We start from the raw sequence: 24,900 nt of genomic DNA, 5'->3' as shown, positions 1-24,900 counted from the left end.
TCTATTTTTTATCAGTAAAGCTAAGTCAGTCTGTCACACTCTCAGAAGGCATGACATCGCACACACACACAGTCCAGAAATCTAACACCACATGGACTATTCTCTCTGCAGCAATCCCCTCATCAACTGCTGCTAAAAAGAACTTTCTGTTCTTTTTCCTTCTCCACAATGCTTTTTCATACAGTATAACTGCAGTACAGGTGTATAAAAGAGTGGCTTGGGACATAGGCTTTACAACATTATAACTGCTTTTGACTTAAGTTTTATCCTAAAATTACTCACCACAGGGCACTCTCACATTCTGCCATGAATGTAAAATCTTAAAAGATTTAAATATTTGCGCATGACAGTGCTTTAGTGGTGATGTCACATTAACACCGATACCAATTAATAAAATAAAATATAATTTGTAAGTAAATCCAAATGGAAACACACGCATTGCCACAATCACTAAAGTAACACTGAATCCAAAATTGAAATTATTAGCACCAATTTTATTATTATTATTATTATTATTATTATTATTATTATTATTATTATTATTAATATTATTATTACTATCATACTTATTAGAATAATTATTATAATTATTCAAAAGTTGATCAAAACAATAAACAAGTAAGTAACTAAACAGCTCCATCCAGAGTATATTCCTGCCCTGCACTCAGTGTTCCTGAGATAAACTGCAGATTCACCATCACCCTATATAAAGGACTTAGTATGGATTAATAAAGCAATTGTATTACGAAACCCTGAGATAGATCCAAGTAGTGCTGACTAATCAAAATTCAATTCAATTTAATTCAATTTGTATAGCATATTTAACAATAGACATTGGAACAAAGCAGCTTTACAGAAATAAGAAGTATGAATATATAAATTTGAAAAAAAAAGTATAAGGGAAAATGATAATTATAATAAAATTAGGTATAAAATAAAATTCTAATCTGAATTGAGCATCTATGTCATGCATTTTTCCAAAGACATGCACATAAATGTTAATAAGCAGTTATTTCCTGATCAATTATAACACTAATACCACCACCAGGTAAACTCAAAAACACTGATCACCAACTATTCTCCAGCAAATTAGTGAATGGATCTGATCACACATAAAAGCTAATGTAGCACAAATAGCTAAAAGAAAATTCAATGCTGACCATATAAAGGTACCAGTAAACGCATTCCCCTACAACCCGCTATACAGAGGACCCAGTAAGCAAAAAGCTCAAGGCCATCGACCCGGCTCCCAAACTCCCCTGATCCCAATCCAATCAAGGACACGCAGGATGCACTGGACAAACAAGTCTAATCTATGGAAAACTCCACCATGCAACCCACACCACCCAAAGGACCTGCTGCTTAACATCCCTCTGCCAGACACCACAGTACACCATCAGAGGCCCTGTGGGGCCACACCCACCCTGGTGGAACAAGGCGAATCTAAAACCTTTTTCATGGTTTTAATGTTTATGTTTTTAATGTTACAGTTGATCAGTTTCAAACTGTACTGTTGCTACGTAAAAAAAATAGTAGCGCTCCCAAGTAGTGAATAATTAGACACTTTTGTATTCTTTATTCCTGCACTTTGTGTGTCTTGCCAGTCAGAGTCTAATTAGCATGTGCAGTTTGTAGGCAAATTACATCAGGTGTCAGTGTTGAGCTATTTACATCCAGCATCAGACATATTAGATATTATCGAATTGAACAGCTTATTATTAAAAAAGTATCAACACTTTATACACCTCTACTCATGTCTGTTGGATTAAGCAATAATAATAATAATAATAATAATAATAATAATAAAAAGGGAAAAGAGAGAAAAAAAAGTTATTTATATTTGTGCACTTTTCTAATATATTCTAATATTATACACTTCTCCTTTTTCCCTAAGTCCCTAGATAGTGGGACTTAGTCCACACAAAATACAAGGCTCTGACCTGGTTTATCATTTCGCATCTGCTCAGAGGACGTGTGCATTTGTCTTACAGCGGTGTGAAACATAAACAATAAGGGCGTTTCAGTATTCACCATACATCACAGGCAGTTTATTGTATCATCACCGATGGATGCCGGCTGGCTCCAAAGTGATAAACTGCATCTTTACATGAGCACCAACAGCTTGGTATGAATATTCAAATGTATTGAAAGCACACAGTTAAAGATTTCCATCCTTATAATTTACCAAACAATAGTATAACTGTTGCAGTTTGTGCAATCTAAATAATGACAGCCAAATTTAAAATACATGAGGATAAAAGACGTCTCCCATTCTGTTTGTTCGTTCATTTTTTCAAAACCTTTCACATGCTATGCACGGGAGGATTTAGAGTACTGAAGCTTGGTAATTAGTTGCAAAATAATAGAAATAGCAATATGGCTTTGTGCAATTATTTTGTCTCAACTGAATGCAGTGTGTTTTTAGGGAATATAGCGTTTGTTATGTATGTATTTGTTTATATATATGAATATATACATATATACATAAAATAATCATAATCTCAATATTTAAGTTATTAAGTTTATTATTATTATTATTATTATTATATTAAGTTTATTAACTTAGACAGGGGGAGGTTGTGTTAACGGAAACATTGAAAAACATATGCATCTAAGCGACTCTAACAAGAGCCAAATTGTCAGGGCTAGGCAGGTCTTTAAAACGAAAAATCCTGTGGCCTAAGTAGTAAAATTAAAACCCTAAAAAAGTAAAGTAAAGTAAAAACCCTAAAATAGGCTTGTGTGCACCCAAAGGTCAACGTTATGTGCGGGGAGATAAGACTAGCCCATTTGATCTGATCCCACAGAAGAGCTACAGGACCACAAATTTCTGAAAAAGTAAATACTGCCTATGATGGAAAATCATCATGCCACACAATGCATTGCAGCTTGCAAACAACCTCGCAACTTCTAGTCAAGGACCTAAAGGATCTGGTGTTAGAGTCTTGGTGCCAGACACTACAGCACACAGGTATTGTGGTGTGCATGCCTTAACGAGCTGTTTTGGTGGCACCAATGGGAACTACCCAGTATAAAGCAAGGGATTTAATGATATGTCTGATAGGTGTAAAATTTAAAAAGTATCATTAGTTGCACACTGTATAACGATCCACACTGTATAATGATCGGTTCTCCCTGTTAGTGTTAATCATAATATAGTTGGGCTATGTTAGGATCAATAACTGGGTTTTGACAGTCATGCTCAGTAAGAATTGAATAGTACTTTACTTCCAAAATATTGCAGATTTCATCAGGAGCTACTGAAGTTTGATTCATTAAAATCCAACAAATCGCAAAAAAAAACAAACAAAAAAAAAGAACCATGTGGTCCAATTTAGATTGTTCTGAATGACTTTATATTTAGAACCTCCTCAGTCCGAGCATCCAATATCCACAACTATTTTTTGTTTAAATGTTTATTGGCTTTTTTAATAGTTACTTTATATTAACTGTCCCACTTCACTACACACTTCTATACAACTGTTTCTTTACAATTGGTAAGTTACTCCCTTGAGGAAAAGTGTCAGCCCAGTGACCCAGTCAAAATGACAATTTCTTACTAAATACTGTATTTTATATATTTGTCATTGATGCATAAGAGATAATATATATATATATATATATATATATATATATATATATATATATATATATATCATTATCATTACAAGAAACTAATCAGCAGCAGCATGGTATGTATGTGGAAGTCCAATACAAACTGTAGCTGATTATTTTCTTGAAAGAGTAAATTATGTATAAATATACTGCAATTTGACATTATGTACAATTTTGTAATTATTTAAGAAAGGCATCTAACATTTAATGCCGTGGAATATTTCTGAAACAGTTTGGTTCCTGATATCATAGACTGTACATTATAATGTACATTACGTCGCCTTAAGTAGTGCTTTCCTACCTTTTTTCCTCTCCTTTGTCAATAATATTGTATATATTTAAGATGGGGAAAAATTGATTCAGTAATGAATCGTGATTCTTTTGTGTGCCGATTCATGTCTCGCCGCATTGACTCCGAAATCAATTGTTTGTTAGTTTTTACATTTAGATGTATGATAGAGATGTACCGGTTGACCAGCCGGTGACCAGAACTGGCTGATTTTCAGCTTGATCAGCCATGACCGACCAGCCAAGGATATAACCGATTCTGTGCTGAATGCATGAGCTTCCGAATGCAGCAACAGAAACAGGTTTTTCAAGGGTTACATTTTTAAAACATTTCGCATGTTTAAAAGCCACAGATCCACTTTTTTCCAAACTATGCAAATAAATTAGTCTTAAATCCATTCAGTACACATGCACACACTAGTCTCTAATCACAACGAGCACTATTTAGTGTTGAATTGGACATTAGACGTTGCGTGCACCCACCCGTCTGCTTAACACGCACTTAAGCATTTGGAGGTATTTGAGGCAGTAATTAAGTTGTGAAGTAGGTGAATAAAGCTAAGACATAAAAATTTTAAATTAATGAAAGATTCCAGGTCTCAAAATTGTAACAAAATTGGAAAAATGTAATATCTGATACGGATATTTATAAAATCATGATACAAAATATAATATACAATATGAATCAAGTCTGCACCTAGGTTTTGTGATAATATCATTTTGGATGGTCACAGGTGATTCCCATCCCTATTATATGAATGCAGCGAGTCTCGAATGAGATAAAGTATAACTGCTGGACTGCAAACAACGCGCTCAAAGAAACAGTTTTGACTCAATATTGGGGGCTCTAGTCTCTTTTCAAAAATGGTTTATAAGCACTCTCTTTACAGCAAGCTTCACTATAGTGACAGTTATATGGACACAAGATGGCCAAAGGGTTGTGGACACCTGACCTATACACTCATACTGTACATCCCATTCCAGTGTCAGTCCCTCTTCTGGGAAGGTTATCCACTACATTTTTGAGCATTGCTGTGGTCAGTTGTGGCCATTCAGCCCTAACAGCATTATTGAGGCCAGGTGCTAATGTCAGGTGAAGAGGCTTAGGGCACACTCAGCATTTCAGGTCATCCCAATGGTGTTCAGAGGGCTTGAGGTCAGGACTGTAAGCAGGACACTAGTGTTCTTCCACTCCAACTTTGGTAAACCATTTCTTCATGGAAGTCGCTGTGTGCACAGGGCATCGTCAAGCTGAAACATATTTGTTTGTCACTTAGTTCCAGTGAAGAAAACTCCAATGCTTCAGTACACCAAGACATTCTATACAACTGTGTGTTTCCAGCTCGGAAGCAACAGTTTGGCTTAAATTGTATCAGACAGACTTAGACAAGACTTAGATTATATCAGTGTCCATCAAGTCACATCTTTGTGAGTTTGTCACCGTAGAAACAATTCTGTAGCAGAAAAAGTGCTTTAATATAAACTTGTGAATTTGACTTTCAGCCATGTGAGTTATGCTGTTATACGAAACTAATCAGCACCTTCTGAGAAATACTCTTCTTTGGAGCCTTGTGAAATAAATGTCATTATTAATAATTCCTACTAGGAAAGTTATTTTAATTCTATATATATTATTGCATTAAATCACTTTAATTACAATGTAAAAGGTCAGTGGTGAAAACCTGAATGTATAGTCTGACTGATCTGAATTATATCTTATTTATATATAGGAAATACATGAAATAAGCAACAGTTTGTTTTTCTGTTAAATTTTTTTTTTTCCCTAAATCGTCTAAATTTTACTGGTCCAGGATACAGGGCACGGAATGTGATACTACATTATACTATCTACCAACCAAATATAGAAAAAACCTGTGTGCTGTTTATTATGCAGCAACTGGAATGTTACAACAAAACACTTGTAAAGTTTGCAATCTCCTTTCGGACAGGTGCTAGTTCAGTAAAATTCATCTCCAAGAAAGGGATCAGGGAATTTAGCATTAATATAAGTCATATGGCTTGTTGAGGGGGAAACACTATGCAGGCAATGGGGACATGATGCAAAACTCCAAGCAGAGCTCAGAGCGTAATAAACCAGCACTAGCTGCTGTGCCATGATGACAGCACCAGGCCTTTGTGTGGTTATAAAATAAACTATACTGTTAAACTTTAATGTTAAAGTTTCTTAGGTACATAAATGGTGGCGATTTAGAGGAAAATAATTGGTTCTAAGCAGCAGGATCACATAACATTCTCCCGAACTGCCATTTCCCTACTACAAGCAATATAGAGTAGAATGCAACGCATGCATAGACCTGACCAACTAAAGCAACCTCAGATCCTAATGTTGCCTCCAGAGGCAGAGTGCAGTGGACACTGTGCATGATGGGTGCACCCACTGCCTTGGAATAGACTTAATCTGAACTCATCAGACCACATGACCTTTTTTTATTGCTCCAAAGTCCAACCATTACGCTGCCTAGCAAACTGAGGCTTTCCCCCAATTAGCCTCACTAACAAGTGGTTTTCTAATGGCCACACATTTGTTAAATCCTAAGTACCCAAGGCATTGTGTTTGTGTGTGTGCGTGTGAGTGTGTGTGTGTGTGGTGATGCTCCTACATAGCCCCGATTTCCAACTCTTGATTTTTTTTTTTTTTACAATACAACTTCCCCTAAGCTTCACAAGTGTTTAAGTGAACTCTGATCATCTGCATTTGTGATTTTGTTTGTTTGTTTTTCCGACCACATTTTTTATCAACATTCCAGAATTTCAGGAATCTCCATAGTTGTACTGCATGATGCAGTCCAAGAATTTGACTTTTCTAGAACATAGTAACATATTTTCCATGTCAACAGGAAACATCGAACATCTTCAGGTTGTTTAAGAAATGAAGAGGTACTCTCTCCATCAGTTAGGGTTAAAATAATTTCTGAATCATATTAATTACTGCAGCAATTAGCGAATCAAAGAGTCTTAAGGATTTGCTTATTTAAATCCTAAGTGTAACTTTTTTTGTTCGGGGACTAAAAATGTGTAACTCAATGCATCTATGAAGTATAAAAAAAATTTGGATCAAACAATTTTGCTATAAAGTTCATGCATTGAGTATTGAGTATAGTTATGCATTTTTCACCAAATATCTGCTTTTTTCTCCTCAAGGGTAAATATATTAGTATGTTTTAAAAGCACAGTCATTTCTGGGGGCAAATGTACAGTATATTAATATAGGTGATAAAATCAGGATTTCCAAGAGGTTCCCTATATTAATACTAAGTAGAGTTTGGAGAATAAAATCGATTCAGCGTGGAATCATAATCCTTTTGTGTAGCAATTCATGTATGCAGATTTTAAAATCTTTTTGTTACATATGCTTGCATGAGGTCGCACAGTAGTGAAGCACTGTCGCCTCGCACCTCCAGGGTCAAGGGTTCGATTTCTGCCTCCAGTGTGTGCATGGAGTTTGCATTTTCTCCCCGTGCTTGGTGGGTTTCCTCTGGGTACTCAGGTTTCCTCCCACAGTCCAAAAACATGCAGATTAGGCTAATTGGTGTTCCCAAATTGTCCGTAGCATGAAAATTAATGTGTGCATAAGTGGTCTGCAATAAATTGGCACCCTGTCCATGATGTACCCTGCGTTGTGCCAGAAAGTTTCCCGGGATAGGCTCCAGGTTCTCTGCGGCTCTGTACTGGATAGGCGGTGTAGAAGATGAATGAATGAATATGTTTGCATTTGAGGTGATTAAATGTTTCCACTCCTCTATACTTGTATGTCTAAAATACTGACATACCACAGCATCTTTGCTAAGTTTAGAATTTAAACAAAATCAGGGGAAAAATTTATTTGTGATATTTTTTAAATCATGATACTTACAAAATTTTAATGCAAATCAGTAGCTAGATTTGCCAATCAGGATTATATTATATCATGTGGCGCAAGGTAATCTCCATCCCTAAAATTAAGACAAATGTCTTTGTAGCATTTTATATTTTTATTGTGTATTACAGTATGTATAACGATTCGAGAAAACTGTGACAGGCAAGTTACTTATACACCATAAATGTTAAACCTTTGTAGATACCTGTCCATCAAACCCATATGCATTTTTCACTAAACTGTTACCATAAAACTGGAAGCATAAACTTGTATAGGATGTTATATATAAAACATTATAAATTCTTCCACTATAACTGAGGGGCCCAAACCTGACCCAACAGGACAATAGTCCTGAGCTGATGTTCTGCACAGAGACCGGATTCAACTTTACTGAAATGAACCAGTTGGAAAACCAACTGCCTCCCAGGCCTCGCCAACCGACATCATGGTCCGATCACTTAACATCTTGCAGGTTGAACGAGTGCAAATGGCCATGGTGACGATCCAAAATGGAATAACAAGCCTTCTAAAAAGCATGGAGGTTATTACAAGAGCTATATGGTCAGGTGTCCACAAACATTTCCACAAATAGTTCAGTTAGGCAAAAAAAACAACAAAAAAAAGGTAACTGTAATCACTACTTTGATAATTTTTCTGCTGTTGCTATCACTGCTAATGATATTATTACTCAGGTTTGTGAGTATTAAAAGTTGTTCGCCTACCGAGTCCAATTACGCCGTGCTTTTTCCACACAATGAATCTGACGTTTGACGTTCTCAAAGAGCTTGCAAGTGTTTGGGGGTTTAATCACATGCATAATCGCACTGTCACATGTGCACTAATGGAGTCTCTTCTGTGCCTTGATGAATCTGCTTACATTTATTTGATGGATCAGACTACGGACACTTGCACAAAACCTATTAAATCATGTCCAGCCTGGCCTACATACAAGCTGAAACATTGTAGTTCTCCAGAGTGAAAGGTAGCTGCATAGCCAAGCATGTTGCTGTCTGACTAGCCTGTGCAGATGAGTGAGGAGGAGAACGGAAAATACGAGAGGCGGGGTAAAAGAAATGATATGTTTGCAGCCATTTCGTCAGTTGTTTATCATCGACATTTGAAATTTTAAGGCTTTCTGAGACTGTCAGCACACTTGACTCGGCCTTGCTCCGTGCTTGTTAGAGCTGCTTAAAAGCCTGATTGCTAGCGAGATAATGAGCTCTTCAAGTTGCCTGGGAGATTATTATTGTTTTGTTTTGTTTTTCTTGTTTTTTATTTATTAATTCTTTTTTTTTGCGCAGCGCTTATTCTATCTCTCTTGCCCAATGCTTGCATGGGGTGATGAGGACTCTCGGGTTGCAATCACTTCGCATTCTCTTCAGCGATTTATTCCCTGGCACGTATAGGATGGGAAAAACAAGGAAGTTGGGGTATGAGTAGGAGTGTGCTGTGGATTTTGTCACCATGACAACAGACATCACTTCAGACAGGAGCTGCGCATGGAAAGGATGTGTAGGACGTGTGGGAGCGACACAGCGGAAGTGTAGCATGAGACGGCGAATGAGTCTTATGCCAAACGCTCGCTCGACCATGTCATCAGCAGATTCTTAATCAACAAGGGTCCTCCTACAGTACAACATCGCAGTGGAGTGAGGGTCAATCATCTGAAGACAAACATTTGGTCTTGGAAGTGTTAATAAGCAGCAGTGTTTTATTAACAAGGAAGTATCACTCACTAACGTCTGTACCGCTTTGACCTGTATAATGGGTCACGAGGGGCCTGGAGCCCATCCTACTGTAGGAGCCTTAGGGCACGAGGTGGGGTACACCCTATTCAGGGTGTCCATCCATCGCAGGACACACACACACTCATTCGCATACTACAGGCAATTTTAGTACGCCAGTTAGCCTAATCTGCATGGAAGGATTAAAGAAGTATATTAATTAAAACTTTAATGTATGTAAATATCAACCTGGAACAGACAAATGACCGGAAATTCACTTAAAAGCTTTTCTCACCTTATCGATCATAGAGACAAGACATGTCCATCGATTCTATCCAGTGCAAATGCAGGTCCTAATTTTTCAAACAAACCAGAATATCAACTTGCAGGAAGCTCCTTACATCCATCAAGCTGGAATTAATGCTATTTTTCTGAAATATTTATGAGAAATATTTTGGACTGAAGTCCTCATTACACAATTAAGTAGCAGCAAGCCACATAAAGCTCATATTCATTACACAGTAATTTCCACATAAATCCTCGGCAGAAATGTCGCCATAATCATTTCAAAGCCATCTGACTCAGCCAATGAGCGAAAGAACCCCGATCAGTCTTTAGCATGGCTCTGCATGCGCTAGTAGTCTGCTTAGTAAAGTTCAAGCAGGCAAAATAATTTTAATATTTCGTTTCTTTTCATTACTGTAGGAAATGTGAGGGTCTCAATCCAAGGGAATTGATAAAGGACTCTGGAGAAGGCTCTGGAAAGCAACAAAGGCTGCTTTAGTTTCACCCGTCGAATACATTTGCATAGCTTAGAAGTCCAGCATCTGAAGCAGCTCCTGAAAAGATATCCAAGTAGCTGCATTGGGTTCAGAAGGAACCAATAATGAAGAAAAAAAAAAGGATTGGTAAGACTTTTCAGCACTTAATAGGAACACGAAGATCCTGACACCTTAAAAATAATGAGGGGAAATAAGGAAAGGGAGAGATCTACCATCCCTCCCTTTATTGACCATAACATTTGACTATAGAGTGTGTTTCTTTTTTTTTTGTCAGTTGTTTTCCTGCGGTGTTTTTAGACGAGTTATCCACAAGACTTGTTTATGCTATGTCAGAATCCTCTCTGAGAACAAACCTCTGAAGGTCTGCGCACACAGCCAGCAACATTCATGGAACAGCAGGAAGCCAAAAAAAAGAGCAAGCGGGATTAGGCGAATGTGTATGTTTTGTTGTTGTCTGATAAAACGCAAAAGGCAACAGCCTTCAACAGAGATGGCAGATGTTGCAGTTTTCACTGTCGTATAATGCACCCTCCCGGACGCTCAAGGTGCAACTAGTTGAAAGCACTTTAAATCGGCCACAAAACAGGCCTGTCTGACGTGTTGAGGCACGGACTCCACTAGACGTCTGAACATGCGCCATGGTATCTGGCACCAAGCCATCATTATCAGATCAGATTAGTTGTGAGGTGCAGTCTCCATGGATCAGACTTGTATTTCCAGGACATTTCCCACAGGTCTGGAGAATTTGGGAGGCCAAATCGAACTGAGTGTTGTGTTTCTCAAATACTTCTTGAACCATTTTCACAGTGTGACAGGGCACACTCTCTGGCTGGAAGCAGCCAATGCCATCAGGGTATACTGTTTGGGGTTTCGGATGTACTTGGTCAGCTACAATGTTCAGGTGGGTGGTATGTGTCAAAGTACCGTACTTGCTGGTGTTCAGTGGTACCTTGACCACGGCTATTCAACAAAAATGACTGCTGAGTTCCAGCTGAATTAATACTTAAGACGTCTTGCACCATTATATTTTACATTATCATATATGAGCTCAGGAGCAGTGAAGGCTATAGAAGACATTTAAAGGGTTAAGAAAGCTGAGTTTTTTCTTTGTATTGATTTAAACTTTTAAACAGCATTTATGGATTTAATAAATGTACATATGTATGAACATGTACAGTATACACAAAGAGAACAGTCTGAAGATTGGGTTAAATATTAATTCCAGTTGACTGACGTGAATATAGAAAAACACCCAGTTGTATTTTATTTTATAGTACTCTCCTGGATTACTACTTGGATCAAATTTGTTTTTCCAGAACTTCCCATAAATGCTCGATAGGATTGTGATCTGGGGAATTTGGACACAGGGTGAACAACATTCAACTTTTTTTCCTGCTGGCCCCAGTGTGCGGCAGGCTGTGATGCACTGGCTGTTCTGATACCTTGCTTTTTTGTTGTTGTTGTTGTTGTTGTTGCATTGGCTTTTTTGTGGGATCAGGGTGCGCTGGCCTTTGGTCCCCACAGACGAGGATGGGCCTTGGGTGCCCATGACACCAATTTACTGGTACATCATTGATAATCAAAGTTCTACACTTCACACTGGTGACATTTATGGCTGATCAGTGTATATACTGTACCAACAACTGACTCTGTTTGAGTCTTTCTATACACCTTCTATATACTCCTGCACAGTAGAATCAATACCAAGACATAGTAGAATAGAAAATCATCGTAGACAAATAGAAAATCAATTCAATACAATATAGCTGTGGCTGGATTATGATAAAAAAATTTAAATAATAGATTAGGAATAAAAGCATTGGCTAGGGACGAGCCCTAGCCCTCCATTAAAAAAAAATTAAACACAAAGTACAATAACTAAAACTTTGCAATGACACTGCAGACTGCATGGAGGCTCATAGCTGCATTTAGCAAAAGAAAAGTTGTGCATTAAAATGTAACAAAATTAAAAATGGCTAATTAAATATTTGCTCTAGCTAAGCTTCGGCTGGTGTGGTACAGCACTTTTTAATTTCCTGCTGTTCTGATGTTTGCCAGTTGGTCTGTCAGTCAGGTAGCTCTGTGTAGAAAAATTCCTGAATCCTGCATTCTGCAATATCATGTGAGGCCTCGTGTGTACAGCTATGGACTCCCTAATCACCCACGATCATGCTGCAGGGAAAAACTGCCCGAATGCAGCACAGAGACAGTTACATTTAGAGCTGTAAGGTTTTCTGATATTGTTATATATTATTAACTTTCCCATGCCTCTAAACTTACACTATACACTAATAGCCCTTGTGCAGATGAATATACATGCAAATAGATCGTGACCCCTGGATCCATTTTGTCTAACTGGAAAAATGCTGATGTGCTTCATATCGCCCGTCTGTCTCCGCGTCTCTATATGACCATGTTAATGACAAAAGTGATACAGGGAACCTGGCCAAATCCTCTCTTTTCTGACAGTAAACAGAGAACTTGAGTCACATCATGGGTGTGTGTTTTGTCTTAACAAATGATAATTCTTTATTTAATTTTGAATCAATTTTAAACTTTACATCAACCAGGCATTTTATTTCTACACCTAGCTAGCATGCTAGTTACAGTTTGGTGTTTAAAATGTCAGCAAAGTTTAACAAGCTAATTACAATCAAGATATTTCCTCAATAAATTATTTGATACTGGAGGTTACCCACAGCTTCACCCACGTGCAGATCCTGATGCCTGTGAATGGAGTGTGTGGTCAACTTGCTGCCGCTCGTCACGCTGCTCCACCCGTGCTTTTGTCGTATGCACTGTTGCTGTAGACGCTCGCAGTCTGATCCAGTGGCTAAGAACTTATATACTTATACTGGTATATAGGTTACAGTATATGTAGCTTAAATATAGAAACGAATAACGTAATCAGTCATAAAGATCCTGGATCATGTGTCCAGAAAAGTGTGCGGGTTTCACTGCAGGCTCTAATTACTGGGGTTCTCCATGCCAGTACTGCAAACCTTTGGATTCAACTGGAAAGCTAATTCCCAAGCTGTTCTTCATTTAGAAACTGAAATAAAAAACGAAAAAATAACGGAAAAAAGGAGGCTCTTATCTTATAACCACACTATGTGAGTGTAAAGAGCTGATAACTGTTTAGGTGAAGCGAATAATACATTAACGGCAATTTCTACGCAGTTTGAATGCCCTGCCAGTTTAGAATGATTATACATTGAAAGTGTCTTTTAGCAACTTATCATAAATAAAATTCATCATAAAAAAATTCCCTTTCATTAGAATTGAAATGATTATCCAGTAAACACTTATCCACCAGAGCTATTCACAGGTAACAAAGGACGTTTAAAGCCAGTAAAAATCTTTTTTTGCGGTTTCAAATCATGTTATCTTCCAATTCCAGTCCAAATTCATTAGTGTTAGTGATTGAAAATCTGCCTAAAATGTGTTTATCTTATGTAGCTGGTCTCTAATAGGACATCAAGGCCAGACTGAGTTGTTACAAAAATGGACACACACACACACACACACACACACACATTACCAAATGAATATTGCAAGAGCAGTCAGGCTTTACATAGGAAGGTAAACAGGAAAGACAATCATCCATGTAATGCCATATTAAATCAGCTAGGGGCTGCAATCTAGCTGAATTCACTTGTTCTTATGTGTAACACTTTGGCACCGTGAACCGCAAGGAGGAAAGCAGAGACAGCCTCAACTAATGACAGAGCGCAACCGGATGGAGCAGGTAAACCGTTCTACTTTCCTATTAATACTTCGACTATTAATACTCTGTAAGCTTGATTGCAAGCCAGGAACATCCAATTGTAAAGAAGCCAACAGGGTGCTGCATTAGTAGTCAGCTGGTGTAAATTCACAGTGCATCTACAGTCTGCCAGAGGAGCTGCTAATATTCACACTCTCATTTCGTGGCTACAGCGGTGCATATGACCATGACCAGGCCACACCAATAAAGAGGACAGTCCAGTGGAATACATTAATGTTGTTTATAAAACAGTATCAAATTCTCTTTCACCTGCATCAGGCTATTTATAACTAAACAGTACATAAGTGCTTCGCCAAGAGAGGCTCAGACTCGCGCACCTCGCTGTTCTGTTTATCAGTGATGAAAGGCTCATTTTAACACAATCCAGCTAAGCACCTAGCATCATTTTGAACAGTTTGACAGCAAAATGTGATAATCACCATTTTTAGACTTTTACCAAATTTTGACCATTTTTTTTTTCTCTGACGCACAACGGTGTCTATGACAAAAAGGTTAAATTTAAAACGCATCAAAACCTTATTTTAGATGCTTTAAACTTTTACGTTTTAAGCAAACCACAACACGTAGCGGCTGCATTTATAAGCAACACAATGTGACAAGCCAATCGCAACACCCCATTCTGTCATGTGATCAGTAAGGCAAAGATCCGTGAGTGGTTTGAATGTGGGTTTTTCGAGAATGTTGAAGCCAAGAAAAGGGTGTTCACACTCTGTTACTGCGATTGCAGTTACTCCAGCAGTCCCATAGAACTGTACAGTATGTCTTACACACATTTTGGTAAATAAAATATTGTGTACTTTAAATGCTGTGTGATCACAACATTGTTGACTTAACCAAGCTGTGTGGATACTTTAGTGTAAGCTCCTAGATACGGTTAGTTTGTAGTGCAACCTTCTGTTTAACTTCCCAATCAATATAACTCTTTTTTCCTTATTGCTTCCACTATTACTAGGATTGGTATTGCTGCATTCGGGAGTCATGAAGCACTTACTGTAATTTTCCAAAAGAAAATTAAACAAATATGGCCACAACATTTAAAAAACAACTCAACCCATTTGTGTACACAAAGAAAGATAAGATACATATAGAGCTGATACATTTGCTTTGTCTGGTTCTGTCCACTATTACTGTAATGTTTTAAATCTTAAGGGATGACTGATGGCCAAGAGTTGGGATGATGTATGAATGGAGATTATACAGCATGCACAGTACCGTAGCTGTATAATAATATGAAGCTTTTCTCATGTACTGAAATGAAACTAAAACAGGCTGTAAACCGAGGTGTTGGTATTGTTCCTCGTGATCCTCAAAAATAATTAAAAAGGTTTTGTGTGCACCAAAACTCAACACTTTTTTTCCCCACTGATCTAATTTGCTGCCATTATTGTCTGTTTGTTGCTTACTACAAAATCATAATTAAAGCATGGGTTTGGGATTTTTTTTATAAAAATATAAAGTCAACAAGCATGTTATCGATACTAAATTGCATACTGACATTACCCCAAACACAATTGCAGCGTGATTTATCCATGGCGCCAACAAAACAGTGGGAGATAGAGTTATAGCTTTTTTGCAAAATCCACACAAATATCACACTGATATAAAAAACAGTTTTTGACGTTTTGCCATGTGTCTTTGAACACACCTGCGATTGAATGAAAATCGTTCAAATTGTCAAACTGGTTTGCAATACTTCTTGCTTCATTTGGAAAAAAAAAAACGCAAAAATTGTAGTGTTCTCATATTGTAGTCACACTGTTCATTTGGTCTTATATAGGGGCTTAAATCTCACCCTATAGGGCGATATACTGTAGGGCATATACAGTATGTAACACAATGGCATTATCTGTAACGGTTTAGCCCTTCAAATATCTCCATCTGCATTTGCATTTACCTTTTTACGGCCTGAAATCTTTTGTTTCTTTTAAATATTATACACATAAACCTCAATGCTTATTTTAATTTTTATTATTTTATTTATTTATTATTTATTACTTTTTTCCTTTCTTCCTGTAAATGACTGTAACCAACTGAGACTAAGTATAAGCAATTTCCCCTCTGGGATTAATAAAGTTCTTTGAATCTTAAATCTTGAAACACTCTCTACATAAACTAAACTAAATAAAAAACTGTAAGGTTTACATAGTTTTTAGGAATTATGATTTTGTTTTATATGTTCACGATTTCCAATCACCTGTAAATGATTTACTGAAAAATTAACACTGTTTATTTCATTTATGTTTGTTAAAAAAAAAATACTTCACTAAATAGAAACTAGACCACAGACCAAAAGGCACAACATTTGTATTATTTAACCCCCAAAAAGAAGATTTTCACAGAGATAGAATTTGGATTGTTTGTGTCTCAAGACATTGAAAATCGAACAATATATTGGTTATGAGCATTACCAGCAAAGTCACAGCTTCTAAAAAGCCCAAAATATGGAGCCTAACCAAGAGTCTTGTTATGTGCAGTCATTGCAAAAATGTAAAAAGTGCAAAAAAAGCTTTGTATTAGCATTAAACAGACTGTTAAATTAATGTTACTTATACCACACATCTTAGCTTTACAGAGACGTGATGAGGCTCTGCCTCGCAGTGACCACTTTCTCAGTCTGGTCTAAGTTTAATGTTGATGGAGGACTGCACTGAGGTATTCAGGCATGCAGCACATTAGGGAGTGTAGGGCTTATTGTAGGGTGAAACATGCAACATCGGTCACTTACCTCCCTTTAAAATATGCCAGTACTAAGCTCAGCATGTGCTAAGTAATCTACGTAATTTCTACACTTTAATTTATGATAATATTTTTATAGAAGCTATTCGTATAAAACAACAGGGTTAAATTTTACATATGTGTGTAATTATTTATTTTCTAATTTCTAATTTTCAATTTTATATTATATTTTAATATATCTCTCATATATATTACATTATACAACGTTTAGCTCCGACCGAGTAATCTGATTGGACGATAGGCATTCCAGAGGTGGTGACACAGAGCATGGAACCACTGAGATGTTTAACTATATGTATCGTTCCATGATATTAATTACACTAACTGTCAGCATGGGTGTACTGTAGACAGTACTAGAGAGAGTGGAGAGCAGCTGCCTGCCAAAACCTACATTCAAAACCAGTCAGAGAAGCATTTCAGCATGAAAACATCAAATAAAGTTGTCATCTTAAACAGCACTTTGTCTCCCTTTTTATTGCTTTTTAGGCGTTCAGAATTGTTCACAGCTAATGCAAGCTACAATGCTAACTAGGGATTGTACACCATACCATACATAGGGCACTAGATTTCCTTGGGTTTCAACCCCAAAACATGAAAGTTAGCAGATTCTAAAGCAAAATTTAGGAAATCTAAAGTGCACCATCTCTATGATTTATTCTCCTCACCTTTTAGCTACACAGTAACGCTAAGAATTTAAATCTGCTTTCACCCTTGTTAATTACAGTCTGCACTTTTGTGTAAAAACATAATAAAAATCAACTAAAAATAGAGGGTCTTAGTATTAGGCAAATGGACCACAAACTAACAACATTTTACATTGTGCCACAATTTATTTACCAAAAATGTATCCAAAAGAAAAAAAAATATGGAAAATACTAGTACCCCCTTTACTGCTTGTACAGAATTTAAGAGAGTATTTAGCAGCCAGGTGATGCTAATCATCTATTCTTACTTTGTCATCGGCAGGTGTGCAGACCTCTATAAAAGCAAAAAAAAAAAGGTTTGGGCAGTTTTGTGGGTCTGGAGCATTCAGGTGTGTGTTAACACAATGCTAAGAGGAAAAGCCATAAGCAGTGGTCTGAAATAAGCAATTGCTGCTGCACATCAATCTGGAAAGGGTTTTTAAACCTTTTCCAAACAATTTGGAGTTCATCATTCTGCAGAGAGAAAGATTATTCACAAGTTCAAAGCATTCAAGACAGTTGTCAATCTTTCCAGGATGTCCCATCACATTCGCCCCTAGGTCAGACTGTGCAATGCTCAGAGAAATATAAAAAAAAAACAAAAGCTACATCTCAGATCCTTGATCCGCAAGTGGAGCTACAAGCTACTGAATTATACGGGAGTACTTTTTCTTTTTTTGGCTTAACTTTTCCCAAAAACCCACAAGCTACATCTCAGACCCTACAGGCCTGTTAAATGTTAATGCCCATGACAGCACAATTAGAAGAAGACTGAACAAGTACGCTTTGTTTGGAAGGGTTGCCAGAAGAAAGCTGCTTCTGTCTAAAAAGAACACAGAAACACAACTATTTTTGCAAAACTGCATCAGAATAAAGCACAGGCTCCTGGAAAAATGTCCTATGGATAGATGTGACCAAAGTGGAGCTGTATGGCCTTAATGCCCAGTGGCATGTTTTGGGGAAAAAACAAACAGCACTTCAACAGGACCACTTAATAGCCACTGTCAAGCGCTGTGGTAGAGGAGTGATTATTTGGGGTTGTTTTAGCAGCCACAAGACACTTGCAGTCAACAAGTCGACCACTAATTTCTCTGTATACCAGATAATTCTAGAGGCAAACGTGAGACATCTGTGGAACACCTAAAGTTTAGTCGAAATTGGGTCATGCAATAAGACAATGATCCGAAGCACACTAGTAAATCTACATGAGAATGGATAAAAAAATAAAAGAATCAAGGTTTTGGAAAGGCCTAGTCAAAGTCCAGACCACAACCCAATTGAAATGCTGTGTGGGAACCTTAACAGAACTGTGTATATGCTAATTCTCAGAAACCTCAATGAACTGAAGTAATGTTGTAGAGAAGAAAATTCCAAAATTCCTTTACATTGATTTCAGAGTCGGATGAAGTTAAACAAGAAACAAGTATTTCAAGTTATTGCTGCTGAAGTTGGACCTACGAGCTATTAAATCATGGGGTACTTTGTATTGCCTATGTTTTTTAGTTTTCTTTTTGCCTTAATTTTGGCTAAATAAATAATGGCAAAGTGGAAAAAAGTTCCAAATATAAAGTAGGATATGTTTCTTTAAATCTATAACTGTCCAGTTCTGGTGAGCTTGTCCCACCGTGGCCTTAGATACCTGTTCTTGTCTGACAGGGGGACCTCTGGTCTTGTTTTTTTGCTGTTGTAGCTCTACGTCCTCAGGGTTCAATGTACCCTACTATGCATTTTGGGACGCATTTCAGTTCACTGTAGTTGTAAAAGGAATATTTTTAAGCTACCATCAACAATCATCCATGCATTCCTCCATCATACATTGCATTGCTGCAAAATGATAGGCTGATTAAATACTTAAATCAATGAGCAACAACCATTTTCTTTACTAGAAAATTCCTGAGTAAGTGATTGGATTTATCAAGGTCCTGTAACACAGAGATGACATAGATATAGGTCCAATGAAGTGGAAAGCCAAAAAATAAATAAATAAACGTATAGGCCAGATACCTGCAGTAAATGCCGAATCCTGAGTACCAATGTTTTTCATGTATTTGCACTTTAATTTTTACTGTATATAGTTGGGCCTTGATTTATGCTATTCATTAAAAATAGTGCTGCACAATTAATTGCATAAAAATCGAAATGGCAATATGGACCTGTGCAATTATTTAATTGCAAACGGTTGCACTTTTAAAGATAATATATGCATGGTGGGAAATTTATGTAAATTTTTTCAATAATTTAAGTAATTGTTTTTAAAATACTGTTAATGTGATAAATAAATATTGGCAAACATCCACTTAGTTAGATCATTTGTGCCTTTATTTGCTGTTAACCTGGATAAATGCGTCGGAATACAAAATGGTACATTTACTAGTTACATATCGCAGTTTATATTGCAATTGCAATGTCTATCAAAATAATAGCAATGTCATTTTTTAAGTTGAATTATGCAACTTAAAACTAAGTTAAAGAACTACAATGTACATGATTTCTATAGTTTACTACTCACTGAATGAGAACACTGACAAATTAAATATAATACACACTTGAAATTATTGTATCTAGTCAACTTGATGATTCAGAACATAAATGCCTAAAAACTTTACTGAAAAATAAACAGGTAAGCAAACAGATGTTCTGTTACACTTTGCATGCTTAAGAGATTTGGGATTTGGGATCTAATGGTAGCTCAGATTCTTACTTCCCTCTTGTTTGAATATGTCATAGGGAACTGGAAAACAATAGTGAAAACACCTAGTTGGTCAAAATAATAAGCTTTACTCAATTAACCAAACACTGTATACGTTTTTTTTTTGTCCAATTTGGAGCAGATCTACCTAAGCACTTCTACTGTATATATAGTATATACATATAAAATATATATAGATAATATAATTACTTACTCACTGACTAACTCATCGTCTATACTGCTTTATCCTGTATACAGGGTCGCGGGGGGCCTGGAGCATATCCCAGAAGCATTAGGGCATGAGGCTTGGTACACCCTGGATGGGTGCCAAACCATTGCAGGGTACACACACTCATTCACACACTACGGGCAATTTGGGGAAAGCCAATTAGCCTAATCTGCATGTCTTTGGAATGTGTAAGGAAACCGGAATACCCAGAGAAACCCACCAAGCACGGGAGGAACATGCATTACTCACATGCACACAGAGCAGGAATCAACCCGGACCCTGGAGGTGCAGGGCGACATCGCTAACCACTAAGCCATCGTGCTGCCCTATATTTTAATCTCCTGAGTTAAATAACATTTTATCAGCATATCCAATGCCTTAGTCTTTATTTTAACAAATTGTTTCTGCTCCATAAGTGGTCCATGATGGCTATAATGAATACTCAACTTTACAACTCGCTGGTTACAATGGCTCCACCATTGGTGTTATAGGCATTTTGCTAGTTTTCACATATGATTGATAACGGACTCATAATGGCTGGATTGAGAGTCAAGTTCCATTAACCAGTCGTCCAGGTAAATCCTATCTGTGACAGTTCTAATCACGATAGCCTCTAAAATTTAAATTCATACGTACTTTTTCGTTCTTTTAGAATGTCCTACTTAACCAAATGTCCAACCCGTATGGACATTATACATTCCTGTAATTGACTGGGGGTTAAAGTCCTTGCTTATGGTTCAGCAGAACCTCTGCTGCTTCAATGAAGCGTGCTGCAACATGCCGATTGATATGGTGGACACGTTGATTTGTTCAGTAGCTACTCCTTGCATTTCAACGTGTGACCTACCATCGGACCAGATCTGCCATGATTTCCTCTTGCAACAACAGCTCGGAGCAAACGGTGCTTAGATGTTTTCCCCTGTGACATTTGCACAATGCCCATTATGATTCATAGCCATGCAAGACTCAATCAGCTCTCCCTGTAAGGACTCACACTGCCAGAATGACACTAGTTGCATTATCTGTGCAATACAGAAGAGGGGGCAATCCGCGTTTCAGGGACTGCTACTACTTCAGAAATTTTCACTTTGCCACTACATTACTCGTGAACACACCTATTAATGGGCCATGTTTCAGCCTAGACAAAAAAAAAACATTTCCTTAAATATCTAATGCAAGAATGGTGGTTGCTGGATGAGGATCAGTTCTGAGGCAGCCAAATACTTTATTCATGGCCCGTAATGACAAAACGACATAACCAACAGTCATTACACGTCTAGCGTTCATTACCTAACAGTTGCCGTTTATCATCGTGTTATTGATCATTTAGGATGTTAATCAATCGCGTCGGTGACCTGTGATCAAACATCATGTGAATCACCACTCATCATGTAAAAAAAACACACACAAAAAAAAAAAAACCCGACACCAGCTACAGATATAAATCACCATGGAGACGGTAATATCCAAATTATTTGTGTTTATCGTTTCTCCAAGGTCACGATCGAGCCGATGGACTTACCGTACACTCCCTGAGCGGAAATACCGTCCAGGATCAGCGTAATAAGCCCCAAAATGCTGATAATCCCATCCATCTTTACTCGCATCTCCGCATATCGAGTCGGAACGAGAGAAAAAGTGTTTCGGGTTTTTTTTTTCCTGGAGGAGAAGAGAGAGGAAGAGAGAAGGAGGAGGAGGAGGAAGGCAGGGATCACACGGCAGCCTCACGGAGCTCACGCGCCGATTGATTTTGCGCTCTGAAGGCTTGAGAGACGGGTTTAACGCACGCACGGCGCGCGCGCTGATCACCGCGCCAGGTTTCCTCTCGATCTCAAAAATCAATCGGTCCGATTTCTTTGCACATGTGATCCAAATAACCGGCCCGGCGGATGTGCCATACGCAGCAGCAGCAGCGGCGGCGGTGGTGGTGGGAGGCTAGCCTAGATCTGCTGTGCTGCTAGCTGATGACAAGCAACCCAGATCAGCGTCGAATAACGGCTGCTGGTTCACACGCATTAGCGCGCGATGCCGATTAACGGAGCTGTGATTGCAATTCCGTTCCGAGCGTCAGTGTTATTCCTTCGCCGGCGCGTTTGCGCGGAGCCGCGGTGTCTGTCTGTCTGCCTGTCCGCCTGTCTGTCTGCCTGCCTGCCTGCCTGAAGCTCGCCCCCTCGCCGAGCACAGGAGGGCTCGCAACGCCGAAGTTGTTCTTCACAATCACATCCGGAGTGCGACTTTTTTTTTTTTCTTCTCCCCCCTCTCCAGCACGGATGACGGAGACGGTTCGGCTCGTGACGCGACAGAAAAGCACCGCGGTTTATTTCTCAGCGACGTGCGTCTAACCACACAAAACGAACGCAGTAGACAGATAGATGCTAAAAGTCCTGTTCCCGCTCCTAGCAACAGCAGCAGCAGCATCCACTTCACGACGCGGCGGGGCTTCTGACCGTGCGGACCGTCAATCCGTCACATTGCGCAAGACGGCGCGCTATGGAAACGGAGTGGCGACGCACGCGGCCGCGGGTTTTTTTTTTTTTTTCGTTTCGCGCTACGTCAACGTGAGCGCGCGCATGACATTCGCGGCTCTCATCAGTATGGAAGACTACACACACACACACACACATACACAGAAGGGACCGTAAGAATGTAATCTGGACACGAAGGGGTGGAAACTGGAGCAGCAGTACATCACCGTAAAACCTGAACAACAAAATCACTGATGGGTTTGTCTTCTCTCTGCTCTGTAATTCTGGCATCGACTCAGACACCCATGATATAATAAAACGCATGCAGGACACGTCGCACAGTTATTACAGCACCTACACAGCGAGCAGGGTGATGCACAGACAACATAACTATATACACAAATATATATAATTACTGTTCCAGGACGGGCTGTACCGTTCATAACATAAATATACCAAAGTCTGTAAATATTTCGGACAATGATATATGATATTTTCCTTTCATGCAAATGGAAGGTCTCCCCTGGTATGTTTTCGACCATGACACATTAAATAAATACTTTTCAAATATGCATTATTTAAAAAAAAGTGAATTATTGTTTCCTATCGGATTATTAATAGCTCATTCAGAAAGGTGATTTGGGCCAATGGGTAAAACAGCGCCCCCTTTTGACAGTTTGGAGGATTATGTGAGAAAGCTGCACCCAATTGTTGTCTCTATTGTTGTTAATATGAAACCACAAAATAGGCTCCAGGCTTTCCATGACCCTACATAGGATAAGCAGTAAATATTATTATTATTATTATTATTATTCACAATGAACTGTTGCCTTGCAAAACACACTTTCAGTTGTTTATGTCCATGGAAGTTGCATGTTCTTCCTCCAGGTGTTCCTGCCTGCAGTGTATATCATTGGTTGTGAGCCTATACTTGCACCCTGCAATGAGTTGGCACCCCATTCAGAGGGTACCCCGCCTTGTGCCCTAAGTTTCCTTGAATTGACTCAAGACTTCCCATGACCCTACATAGGATAAGCATTATAGATAATCAGTGTTGGGTGTTACAAAGTAAACGTTAGGGTACTTGGATTACTTTTTTGATGTAACGACTAATCTAACATGTTAGGTCCACCATTTGAGTACTCAGTCATTTAGTTATATTTTCAAAAATGTAATCCGTTATTCAGACAATTTATGTAATCCATGAGCCAGACTGAGTGATGATGGAAGAGTAATTATAAAGGTCTTGGCTAAAACAACATGCATGGGGAATCACAATGGAGTTTTCTGCAATGGAAAAGTACTCTAGCTAGTTACTTTTATCAGAAAGTAACGCTGTAATGTAACTGATTACTTTTTAATGACAGTAATTTTGCAATGTAATTAGTTATTTCAAAAAGTAACGTCCCCCCAAGACTGTAAATAATGTATTATTATTATTATTATTATTATTATTATTATTTTTATTATTATTATGCACAATATAATAGCTGTTGCCTCACAAATCACACCTTCGGTTTATGTGCATGGTGTTCTCTCTGTACTCTGTCCAGTGTCTTCCTGATATTTCTGTATTATCCCATCTCATTGCACTGCAGTATATCATTGGTTGCGTATGAGTGTGTACATGCGTCCTGCAATGAGTTGGCACTCCGGTCAAAGGATGCCCAGCCTGGTGCCCTACGTTTCGTTGAAGAGGTTTCAGTATTCACAAGACCTTAAATAGTCAGTACAGATAATTTATTATTATTAGTATTATTATTACGTACAATGTGTACGGGTATATTTTTATAATATTTTTTGTAAATCTGTCTTTAGATGTCTGCCTCTTTCTCTCACTCTGTGCATGATATGCTCATGACACATGTTACATATGGTTAATGTGCCTATGGGCACTTGTGAGACTGTATGCTATTTAGCTAGTTTAGGAATTAAACTCCCATCTGTCCATAGCTGATCATTCACTCTTTGTTGTCCTTTACAGTGATCCATCCCATATAGACAGAAGCAGCTCTGCATGAGGGA

The 24,900-nt window shown here is 38.1% G+C and overlaps 1 protein-coding gene across 1 annotated transcript in view; it reads right to left on the bottom strand.

The window, feature by feature from the left end:
- mdga2a (MAM domain containing glycosylphosphatidylinositol anchor 2a) overlaps window positions 1-22,801 on the bottom strand; it is a 225,656-nt gene extending 202,855 nt beyond the window's left edge. Inside the window, exon 1 of the mRNA XM_053489383.1 lies at window positions 21,933-22,801. Coding sequence (XP_053345358.1) covers window positions 21,933-22,017 — 85 coding nt within the window. The 5' untranslated portion in view covers window positions 22,018-22,801. The remainder of the gene's footprint in view (window positions 1-21,932) is intronic.
- Window positions 22,802-24,900: the final 2,099 nt, after the last annotated feature.

Source organism: Clarias gariepinus, chromosome 27, assembly GCF_024256425.1.
Source record: "Clarias gariepinus isolate MV-2021 ecotype Netherlands chromosome 27, CGAR_prim_01v2, whole genome shotgun sequence".
NCBI lineage: Eukaryota > Metazoa > Chordata > Actinopteri > Siluriformes > Clariidae > Clarias > Clarias gariepinus.
Note: the sequence above shows the minus strand (reverse complement) of the source record. Positions and strands in the feature narration are given on the sequence as shown.